Genomic DNA, 12,363 nt, shown 5'->3' on the forward strand with positions numbered 1-12,363 from the left:
GAAAGAAAGAAAAAAAATTCATATAACCAATAGTATCTTTGAGATAAAACCTATAATTTTGTGCATATTATAGTTTAAATAAAGGATACTTGATAAGAGGCTAATTTTTAAGATCTCCATTGTAGTTAAAATTTTCATTGAAACTAGAAGAATCTCAGAAAATTGTGATCTGATCAAAATTTATTCTGCTTTTTTTTACTCCCTTATTCATGGCCCTCATTTTGAAATAACCTCTTATGTCCTCAGTAGCTGAAAGGTTTCAAATAAAAGTGCCTACTGTCTCTTTCCACCTTTACTATGATTTCCATTGGAAACTGTTTTATTTCCTAATAGCTATAGCTGTGCCCCCTACCAGTAGTACAAGACAAGCTCTAAAATATGAATTTCTGACATCCATTTAGTCTTTTTTATTTTATTATTTATTTTTTATATATATCTATATATAGATAGATATATATAGATATATAGATATTTTTTTGGAGACAGAGTCTCACTCTGTCACCCGGGCCGGAGTGCAGTGGTGGGATCTCGGCTCACTGCAACCTCCGCCTCCCAGGTTCAAACGATTCTCCTGGCTGAGCCTCCCAATAGCTAGGATTTTAGGCATGCACCACCACGCCTGGATAATTTTTGTATTTTTAGTAGAGACGGGGTTTCACCATGTTGGCCAGGCTAGTCTCGAACTCCTGACCTCAAGTAATCCGCCCACCTCGGCCTCCCAAAGTGCTGGGATTACAGGCCTGAGCCACCGCGCCCAGCTTTATGGCCTGTTTTGAAGATTGTTTTGCTTTCATAGATTAAACATGAATTTAAGTTTGAGCCCAAGACAAAAGAGAAAGGGAAAAAAAATGTTTGGATGTGGAATGCTAAAGAAGGGAGGTGAACATCTTTTTTGAATGTGCACTTACCTTCATGTGTCACAGAGACAAACATAAATGCATTAGTTAAGCCATTAAATATGAATATTTATTAAACTAGGCCCTATTCCAAGCACTGGAATATAACAGCAGACAAAATAGTTCTTATGAAACTCTTATTTTAGTTGGGAAGAAAGCGACAATAAACAAGATAGATAAGTAGAATATATGATATATTAGAGATGAGTCCTGTGGAAAAAAATAAAGGAGAAAAGGGGGTTGGGAAAGTAGTTGAATTTCAGATAATATACTAAGGAAATCCTCACTAAGAAAACATTTGAGTGAAGACCTGAAAGAAATGTTGTGTGTGAGTCATGCAGTTATCTAAAAGAAGAATGATACAGGCAGATGGAACAATAAGTATGAAGGCCTTGAGATATGTTTGTGCTTGTCATGTTCAGCAAACAGAAGGGAGTGCAGGGTTGTTGGAGCAGAGAGTGAAGGCAAACATAATGAGATGAAGCAAAGAGGTCAGTGGGGACCAGTCAGCAAACGACAGCCCACCTGCTTACATAAATAAAAAAGCAAGCTTTTGTTTTTGTTTTTGAAACAAGGTGTCACCCTGGCTGGCGTGCAGTGGCACAATCACAGCTCACCATAACCTCAATCTGCTGTGCTCAAGCAGTCCACCCACCTCAGCCTCCCAAGTGGCTAGAAGTGGCATAAGCCACCACACTGTGCTAATTTTTAAATTTTTTTTTTTAATAGAGATGAGATCTTGCAGTGTTGCCCTGGCTGGCCTTAAACTCCTGGCTTCAAGTGATCCGCCCCCCACCTTGGCCTCCCACAGTGTTAGGATTACAGGTGTAAGCCACTGCACCCTACCCTGTAATACAATTTTTATTGTAAGACTACCATGCCCGCTTGTTTACATATTGTCTATTGCCTGCTTTCTCAAAAAGCTGAGTTGTTGTGACTGAGAGTATAGGGCCTCCCTCTTATATAAAAGATGTGCTAACCTCTGATGATAAATAGTGCTGTGCAGTTTAACTTTCTACAGTGATTATATGTGTGCTTATGGTTACAATAGCCACTAGCCTTCATATGGCTATTGAGCACTTGAAATGTGGCTAGTGTGACCATGGAACTGAATTTTAATTTTTATTTAATTTTAACTAACTTAAATTTAAAATAACCACATGTGACTAGTGTTTACCATATTAGATAACACAGAGTAGGGTATTGTATGGACTTTGGATTTTTATTTCGTGTGAGGTGAGAAACATTTGGGCCAAAGCACAGATGAGTATTGAGAAGCAGATGAGGAGGAAGAGGAAGAGGAAAGCAAACCATCCCACATTTTGAGCAAAGGAGTGATATGATCTGACTTAGGTTTTAATTTGCTGTGGTAGCTGTGTTATGAATAGATTGAAGGGGGCCAGGGCAGAAGCTAGAAGACCCATTGGGAAGTTATTGTAATAGTCCAGGTGAGAGATGATGGAGGGTAGAACTGGGTCAGTAGCAGTAAAGGGGCGAAAGCAGTCACATTAGGGATATGTTTTAAAGTGAGACCGAAAGGATTTACTGTTGGGTTGGGTGAGAGAAAGAAAATAATCAAGGATGACTGAGAAATTGGAGGAGCAACTGCGAAAAACTAAGATGGTAGAGACCACAGTGCTGCAGGATTAAGGAGAAAATTTAGGAGCCCAGTTTGAGACACGTCATTTGAGATGCCTGCTTAGAGATATCCAAGCCTAGATGTCGAGTAGGCAGTTTGATACACTAGTCTGGAATTCAGTGGTTGCCTAAAATAAATATGGAAGCCATAAGCACATAGATGGCATGCCAAGTTGTGACACTAGGTGAGCTCTTCTAAAATGGAAGTAGAGTCATCTTCAGTATCCATTGGGGATTGGTTTCAGGATCCCCACAGATACCAAAATCCTTGGATTTACAAGTCCCTCCTATAAAATGGTGTCATATTTGCATATAACCTACCCATATCCTCCATATACTTTAATCTTTAGAATATTTAAAATACCTGATACAATGTAAATGCTATATAATTGTTATACTGTATTGTTTAGTGAATGACAAGAAAAAAGTCTATGTATGTTCAGTTCAGACACTACCATCTATTTTTTTCCTGAATATTTTCCATCTGCAGTTGGTTAAATTCATGGATAGGGAGGCCCAACTGTATAGACAAAGAAGAGAAGACAATTAAGACTACCAAATGTGTCTGATAACTAAGATGAGAATTGGCACAGTGTTTAAGATGTACAGAGTTGGGTGTCCAGTTTGAATCTTTCCTTATCAGCATGTCGACATGATAACCTAATTTGTGTACTAGTGGGAAGGAGTTTCTTAGTTTGTAACTAACCTATCTTCATTTAATTCAAGCATTATCAGACATCTTCCCCAAGAAATCTGCTGTTGGCCAGGCACAGTGGCTCACACCTGTAATCCCAGCACTTTAGGAGGCCAAGGTGGACAGATCACTTGAGGCCAGGAGTTCGAGACCAGTCTGGCCAACATGGTGAAACCCCGTCTTTACTAAAAATGTAAAGAAATTAGCTGGGTGTGGCAGCACACACGCCTGTAATCACAGCTCCTCGGGAGGCTGAGGCAGGAGAATTGCTTGAACCTGGGAGGCAGAGGTTGCAGTCAGCCGAGTTTGCGCCACTATGCTCCAGCCTGGGAGACAGAGTGAGACTCCGTCTCAAAAAACAAAGTAGGCCAGGTGCGGTGGCTCATGCCTATAATCCCAGTACTTTGGGAGGCCGAGGCAGATGGATCACAAAGTCAGGAGTTCGAGACCAGCCTGGCTAACATAGTGAAACCCCGTCTCTACTAAAAATACAAAATGTTAGCCTGGTGTGGTGGCAGGCACCTGTAATCCCAGCTACTACTTGGGAGGCTGAGGCAGGAGAATGGCTTGAACCTGGGGGGTGGAGGTTACAGTGAGCCAAGATCATGCCATTGTACTCTAGCCTGGGCGACAGTGCGAGACTTGGTCTCAAAAAAAAAAAAAGAAAAGAAAATATTCTCTAAAATCATAAATAAAGTATATCATGAATCATTTTGGGCACTGTTATGGGACTGAGAAGAGAGAAATCAGGCCAATTATTGAAAGGACATTTTTATGTACAAGCAATTCTGAAAGCAGGACGTGGTGAATATGGGGGGGAAAAGGAGAATTAAATTCGTTTATGGTTACCCATGCCAATGGCTTAAATGTGCTGTTTATTCTAGAGAGCTATTTGTCCAAGAACTCTGAAGATGACGAGCTAGCTAAAGAATCAAAGCGGTCAGTTCGAAAGCGGGGCCGAAGCACGGATGAGTATTCAGAAGCAGATGAGGAGGAGGAGGAAGAGGAAGGCAAACCATCCCGCAAACGGCTACACCGGATTGAGACGGATGAGGAGGAGAGTTGTGACAATGCTCATGGAGATGCAAATCAGCCTGCCCATGACAGCCAGCCTAGGGTCCTGCCCTCAGAACAAGAGAGCACCAAGAAGCCCTACCGGATAGAAAGTGATGAGGAAGAGGACTTTGAAAATGTAGGCAAAGTGGGGAGCCCATTGGACTATAGCTTAGTGGACTTACCTTCAACCAATGGACAGAGTCCTGGCAAAGCCATTGAGAACTTGATTGGCAAGCCTAGTGAGAAGTCTCAGACCCCTAAGGACAACAGCACAACCAGTGCAAGCCTAGCCTCCAATGGGACAAGTGGTGGGCAGGAGGCAGGAGCACCAGAAGAGGAGGAAGATGAGCTTTTGAGAGTGACTGACCTTGTTGATTATGTCTGTAACAGTGAACAATTATAAGACTTTTTTTCCATTTTTGTGCTAATTTATTCCACGGTAGCTCTCACACCAGCGGGCCAGTTATTAAAAGCTGTTTAATTTTTCCTAGAAAACTCCACTACAGAATGACTTTTTAGAAGAAAAATTTCAACAAATCCTGAAGTCTTTCTGTGAAGTGACCAGTTTTGAACTCTGAAGACAAATAATTGCTGTAAATTCCTTTTGATTTTCTTTTTCCAGGTTCATGGTCCTTGGTAATTTCATTCATGGAAAAAAATCTTATTATAATAACAACAAAGATTTGTATATTTTTGACTTTATATTTCCTGAGCTCTCCTGACTTTGTGAAAAAGGGTGGATGAGAATGCATTCCGAATCTGTGAGGGCCCAAAACAGAATTTAGGGGTGGGAGAAAGCACTTGTGCTTTAGCTTTTTCATATTAAATATATATTATATTTAAACATTCATGGCATAGATGATGATTTACAGACAATTTAAAAGTTCAAGTCTGTACTGTTACAGTTTGAGAATTGTAGATAACATCATACATAAGTCATTTAGTAACAGCCTTTGTGAAATCAACTTGTTTACTATTGGAGATAACCACACTTAATAAAGAAGAGACAGTGAAAGTACCATCATAATTAACCTAAATTTCTGTTATAGCAGAGTTTCTTGTTTTAAAAAAAATAAAATCATCTGAAAAGCATTTGTACAGTAAAATGTATAATGAAGCTTTGCCAACCAGACTGTGCTAGCAACACATTTTTTTAAATAGCTTTATGCAGTGGTAATAAGGTGGCCTCAAATATATTATGTCTGATGGAGAGTTATTAGTGAAATGGATGTGGTCTTTCTTAAGGCCTGGGTGGACCATAAACTTTGCCAATAGTATAACTCTTGTCTTCTGGCCACTTGATGTTTAAATATCTGAAATATCATTTTGAAAAAAATACATCTATATATAACATACATGAAGAGATGCTAAGCTGACAGTGATATTTTAGCACATTTGAAGACTGGGAAGAGATTTTCAGGTGAACTTTAACTGGTCTATTCTTGCCCTTAGTATCTACTTCAAATTGAAGTCTACAAACAAAGCAGTTCCTTTGGGAGGTTTTTAGTTTGAGTTTTAGCATGTGTGCATATGCGTGTGTGTGTGTGTGTGCGTGCATATGTGTGTGTGTTGGAATTTCCTATCTGCCTGGATATATTAGCAGAGTTTGAATGTAGTTTTGGCCTTTGGCCGTTAGACTTCTATTAAAATTCTTTAATAGTCATACAACCAACATAGAGTTGAATGAGAACTGCCGATGTAATTAATAGGCATAACATCCATTTCAAACATCTCAACACTTTAAAGAAAAGCCCTTTGTTTCAAAAAAAAGGGTTTGTAACTAACTAAATACCTAACATGTAATTGACACTAAAATATGAACTTTGTCTTATTTAGTTTCTGTTATAGCTGTAAAACTTCAGGCAGAGCCATAACATTGTACAGAGTGTAGCACTTGTGATTAAACCTAGCCTGTTAAATCCTGAAACCTTCAACCATTACTTCTGTGAATACTTTTGCCCTGGGATTTGGGTTTTTCTGTTCCAGTGTTGTGTCTGTTGCCGGCAATGGACACACCATATCTGCTGCTGGCCCAAGGAACGTCATTAATTTTTCTTTCCAAATTAAATATTATGTGCTAGTCAGTATATAGTAAAGCACTTCTCTTTTTTATTACTAGAAAGCTGGCATTAGATTTGCATTATAAATACCTCTCTAGGAACTTTATACTCCTTTTCCTTCTTCAACAGCTATTGCCCTTAAATCTTATCTTTTGGCCTTGAAAGTTTATAGCTATTGTTTTTCAGTTGTTCGTTGTTTTGTTTTGTTTCACTTTAGTTCTGTAGTACCTGCCCATTAATATTTTTGCTTTGATTCTAGCAATGTGTATGTATCTGTATAAAAAATAAAATAATGAAAGCAGCCTAAAAATAGGATGCACCAATAGCATGTGGTTCCAAGTAAGTTGTGATTTTTACTTTGAGACAGTGTTCCACTGGAAGAGAGGGAAGGGCTTACATTCACAGACAGTAAAGCAGGACTGTAGAAGGAGCTACATTCACTTACAGTCTCCTTTCCAGCTAGATTTGTTTTATTTATTTGCAAGTCAGCTAAGAATTAACCTTTTAAACTATCTAAAACAGGCCAGCAATATAAAGATTTCTACCAGTGCAAGGTAAGTGGTTTGAATGTACAGGTGCCCTTTCCTGCCACCCAGTCTCACCCCACCATTTTAGTCCTGCAGCTGGGTAAAGCCACTATTGTGTGGAAACTCTCCCATGTGCCCTGTCTCTACCTCTGGACACACCAGCTCCTCCTTCCACCTATTAGTTCTATTCCTCAGTTAAGCCAAGTGATCAGAAGTAGTATTAAATTGGTAGATAATTTTAACAGGATGCCTCATGTGAAATAAGGAGTTATTTTTACTCTTCTACTGTAGAAAGCCTAAGGTAATTTTTACCATTGCAAAGACTGAGTATTCCATTTGCAAATGTCCCACTGACATGGGCTTAGAGACCACTTGTGCTGCCTGATGTTTACCAAACTTGAATAAGTGTTTGTCAACTTGATAGTGAATGTACCCCTTCTCATCTTACATTTTGATTAAATCAATTAACTATAGGTCATCTACCAAGAATGTAATCCAAGCAGTTGATAAAACAAATTATTATGCAGATTGATTATTGATTATTAAATTTTGAGCAGTGCAAAAACAGTTCTGCTGCTTGGAGTTCGAATTCAGTCCCTCAAAGAGTTTATGATCACTGAAGTACACTCTGAAGGTATTCTGAAGAAGTTAAAAAAAAAATTCAGAAAACGAAATGTTCTGTATACAAAGACAATACAGTCCCTACGAACTGCAGGAAGTATAGGAAAGCAGTAATTGATCTAGAGTTTAGACAGTCTTGGATCTTTTTTAGAGCACTAACCATGGATTTAGACTCAATAGCTGCTACATAGTAGAGCCCTTTAATAATTTAATCCCCCATTTTTGAAATACAAACTGGACTCCCAAACTCTAGACTGTAGCAAATGTATTAAAGGGAGATGTAGATTAATATTCAGTATATTCAGTTTGCAATTTCTGTAAAGGTCTGAAAACTAGTCAGCTTTTCACAAAGCAGAAACTTTCAACTGAAATATATGTGAAAAGGACTCAGACTGAAAACATTTTGGTTTTGTACATCAGTGCTGATAAAATAGTGTTTAGTGTAAAACATTTTCCATCATTGGCACATTACTGCAAAATGATGGCAGAGATATTTTCAAGAATGTACATCAAGTTGTATTTCCTCGACATCCTATTTTCAATTGTTCAAGGTTACAGATTCAGAGGATAAAGGAGAGTTTCATTTAGAATAAATTCATGTCTACTGGTAATCTATATAAAAGTGACCTGTCCAAGAACCAAAAACTTTAAATGCTAATGAAGCTTTTGAAAATTTTTAAACGAATTAATTTTAAAAGGGTGTTACACATACCCAGTTTTTACTTTTTGGTTGATGAAATGCATCCCATAATATATATTTGAGCAAAGTACATACATTAAGAAAAACATGGACATTTACATGTTTAACTTAATAGTCAAAATGATGAGGAAATGTTAGCTGTTTTTAAGTGGGATTGATGGAATGTCCTTTGTCACAAGGAATGCCTTTTTAGCTTGTTTGTGGGCATAAGAGATGTTAACCATTCGCTAGTTCTACCACACAACTGTAAAGAACCTAATAAATCTACAAGTTTAACATTCAGAAAAAGCTAGGAACTCCGCTCTTCACTAACACAGTGGAACAGGTCCATTATTCAAGGTGATGCCTCACAGCTATAGAACAAGTATTCAGAGACCCAGAGTGAAATGGTATATGTGTATTTGTGTGTGTGTGCGCACGCACACACTTCATATAAGTACCAGAAGAAATAAAAATGAATCCATCATTAACTATTGAAAGAAATAAGATGGCTGCATTGCAACAGATATAAATATTATAAATATCATTTAATTACAGAAAATCTAGGCAATAGTTTCTCCTGATGTTTGACGTTCTCAAAATACCTTCCTCATTCTCCAAGAAGCAGAGAATGCCAAGGCTGCATATCTGCTGTAATCTACCTAGCCCTCTTCTGCTTGATATGATCCATTATTGAATCTTCTTAGATTAAAATCCATTCCTATTTTATCTACCTTTCCCAAAGTATGTACCTGTAAACCTACCTTGGAAGTGGCAAGTTAACTGATTTTTTTGTGTCGTTTTTATACCAATCCTTAAGGTCAAAGCCTTTTGCTATCAATGTATTTAAACTGAGTTGCTATGTGTTCACTTAATTTGTTTTCAAAATATTTTGCTCCAACTTAAATTATCTTTTAACATCTTTTGAGTGCCAAGAATTGCTAAGTAACTGTAATATGTTGAACAGAGTAATTCCCAATGTAAGCAAGGAGTCATAAGCCAAAATGTAATGAGCTTGGTATATAACCACTTTAGCTTATACACTCACCACTTTTTGTATTCATTCATGCAAACCCTCCTGGAAGTCAATTAGAATAGGATCCCATTTGTGGACTTTTTTTCCTCCTTTTGGACACCTGAGCACAATTTTTTTCTTTCATTTCATATTTATACCACTTTGGAAAATTCAGTAAACCCAATTCTGGCACATTGTAATGGTTTCAGTTAATGAAGATGTTATTTTTATTTTAATTTTAAAATATTACTATCCTATACATAAGTTATATGAGAGGGCATAACAATAGATGAGTAGAAATTTATTAAATTTCTTGGATATTTTGAATGAGAAAAAACATTTTTAAAGGAATTTTTTTTTCCTTTTTTGTCCAAACCGGTACAAGCTAGAAAGTTTGCTAAGGACTGAATACTTTCCTTGTGCTTTTTGCCACTGGATGATGTAAGTTAAGAATGGAATTGTTAATTCTAAGTATATATTTTCTTGACTTTCATCAGTTTCTAAAGAAATCTAATTTAAGTGTTTTGCGGTTTTATTTGATCTGTATTTATTGAGTTCTGGTCATAGACCAGCAGCTTGCATGTCATGCTCATGAACAGCCAGAACACAGTTATTGGGGAACTTCATGGCTCAAAACCTTCTGAATCATTTAACTTATTTTGTATGTTGCAAAAAAAAAAGTTTATTTTGCTTGAGAGTCACCTTTTTTTTTAAATAACTGTACAGCTTTTAAGGGATGGGAGGTGGGAAAATACCCTAAAATAGGATGTAGATTTTTTTACAATTGTGTTTATGCTAGATCATCTACAGGTGCATTATGTAATTAAACCTAAAATTGTTTTAAAATTTGTGCCATGTCTTTTTCATTCCCCTGCCCTTTAGCAGAATTGGTGCATGTCAACTGCTATGTGGACAAGCCTTGAAATTAATAGAGTAACAAGCCCTGTCTCCAAAGCTTTAAGGTCACTGCATGAAAATTGTGTACACAGACACACACACACACACACAGATCTAGCTTATATTAGTAAATGGATTTTCAGGATCAGAACAGCTACAATAGCCCAGATTTGGCTGTTAACAGCATATTCTTATAGGGCATGATTTTTGTGATTCCTAACTAGGGTATTCTCAATGTTAGTCTGGTGTTCTATTCTCTTTCAAAGTAGCTTCTTGATGATGGTATCTGTTGTAGCTTGCCCAAACCTGCCATGAGGTTTTGTGTACACTTGGAAAGGGTATGTCCTATGCTAAGATGGGGGTAGAGCAAGGCTTGATTTTAATCTATTCATATAAAAGAAAGAAAAAACTAGAATTGCTCTATTTGGTTATTCAGTGGACTTAATTCCACAGGAATCGTCTGCTGAAGCGTGGCAACAAGGGAAGTCAAATTCAAATTTCAGTTCCCTCCTTATTCGCTAAGTATTTTGAAATCTTGTAGAACTTCTGATTCTAGCACAGTCTTTTACATGGCACGTTTTACCATGGTATATTCACAGCTTCGTTTAAATGTCAGTGCTTTTTCCCATCTCATAATTTTGCCATTCTAATTTCTCACCTTTGTAGTACAAGTGTATTCTTGAAAATAATTAAATTCATCTAAGTGTGTCATAATTTCTATCAAAGCTATATTCATATTTTGCCAGCGTCAGTTTTTTGCTGTCCTCATTCAGAAAGGAAGCCTGGGGATCATGAGTTTCCATGTGAAGAATACAAATTCCAGATAAAAATTTGTAAATGATATCTTTTAGAATTTTGATTTGAAGTAATAGCTGGAATTCAGGGACTGTCTGATCAGAATGTCTCTTGAATTTTCCAGCATACTTATATGAAATGCTTTATTTTCCTATGCGTTAAAAAATGTATTCCTGGAATAGGTTCTCAGAATGCTTTATTTGGTTTCTAGGAGATGAGATTTAAAGCAGAAGCTCCAAGATTAGCATATAACTCTTGAGGTAATCAGGACCATGCTGTTAGTCAAATAGAAGCTGGAGTGCTCTCTGTCACATAATATACTGCATGTGTGTGGGGGCGGGGGGGCAGGGAAGATCAGAAAACTGGAAATGTAATTCTGGTAACACACAAAGTAAACTGTGCATTAAAAGTATGGGAATTCTTGGTAGCTTAAAGCTTCAGGGGTTAACTTCAGTGTATGAACACCTAGTGTGTTAGAATTGCAGTGCATAGTTGTTTAAATACAATATTCCTTGTAAGTGACAACCAAAATATGTTGTGGCTGGTGCCAATATTTTTGTTAATGAAATGTTCAGTGTCTCACTACAGTCTGATCAGAACTCTTGGTGTTATAAACCAGGCCTAAAGCCATTTTATAGCTATTGGCCTAATTGTGTAACTTTTTCTTTCAAAATGTTTTATTATAATACTTCTGTCATTTCTTTCACTTAATATGTCAATTGTCATAATAAAAATTTAAATTTGAATTATTTAGCATGATGTGTTTGCAAACTTAGCTTATTTTAAATTTTGTGGCACATGGAGCAAATTGTCTGTAGCAGTTCATGATGGTTAAAATTTATCATCCAGGCCTAGATAAATTGTTTTCCCACTATCTGGAAAGTAAATGTACAAGTGCATTAGTTTCCCTAAAATAATTTTTAAGGCTATTTGCCAACTAGACAAATATAGATATTAGAAAACTATTATTGATTTCTATCTTTAGCCTCTGGAAAACGAATACATTATAGAGGCTGTAGACTTGTTCTGTGTGGTCCCATAGGAGCACAGAACTAGACCAGAGGGCAGAAGCCACAGGGCAAAAGTTTTCCAGTCATTCTGTGGAAGAAACTTAGTTCTCTCTAATAATAAACAAGCTTGGAAGTGAATTATTAGGAATAGGGGATGTTTGAAAGTCCAAACATCAACACATTGATCCACACATTTAAAAATGGATTAGACCAAGTGACCAACGGGTCCTTCCAACCCTGAGTAGGCTTCTCAACTCCAAATGATTTGACAGTTTTTATTTACTCTTGAAATATAGTAAAATCCACACTGAGCTTGCTTTTTTACCAACAAACTAGCAGAGTATTTGTGATTCTGATTGAAAATATTAACTAGGTAAAGAACTTTTGAAGAATTTCACCTAGTGGAGTAAAACTTGGTCTGTGCTAGCAAGTAAATGGCTAGTTACAATGCTAAATTTATTTGAAATTTTCACTT

At 37.0% G+C, this 12,363-nt stretch overlaps 1 protein-coding gene across 1 annotated transcript in view; it reads left to right on the forward strand.

The window, feature by feature from the left end:
• Nucleotides 1-10,027, forward strand: part of RSF1 (remodeling and spacing factor 1) — a 172,378-nt gene extending 162,351 nt beyond the window's left edge. The window contains exons 15-17 of the mRNA XM_011938967.1: nucleotides 3,178-3,209; nucleotides 3,968-4,022; nucleotides 4,113-10,027. Coding sequence (XP_011794357.1) covers nucleotides 3,178-3,209; nucleotides 3,968-4,022; nucleotides 4,113-4,687 — 662 coding nt within the window. The 3' untranslated portion in view covers nucleotides 4,688-10,027. The remainder of the gene's footprint in view (nucleotides 1-3,177; nucleotides 3,210-3,967; nucleotides 4,023-4,112) is intronic.
• The last annotated feature ends 2,336 nt before the right edge of the window (nucleotides 10,028-12,363 follow it).

The sequence above is a fragment of the Colobus angolensis genome, unplaced genomic scaffold (assembly GCF_000951035.1).
Source record: "Colobus angolensis palliatus isolate OR3802 unplaced genomic scaffold, Cang.pa_1.0 Scaffold179, whole genome shotgun sequence".
Lineage (NCBI taxonomy): Eukaryota > Metazoa > Chordata > Mammalia > Primates > Cercopithecidae > Colobus > Colobus angolensis.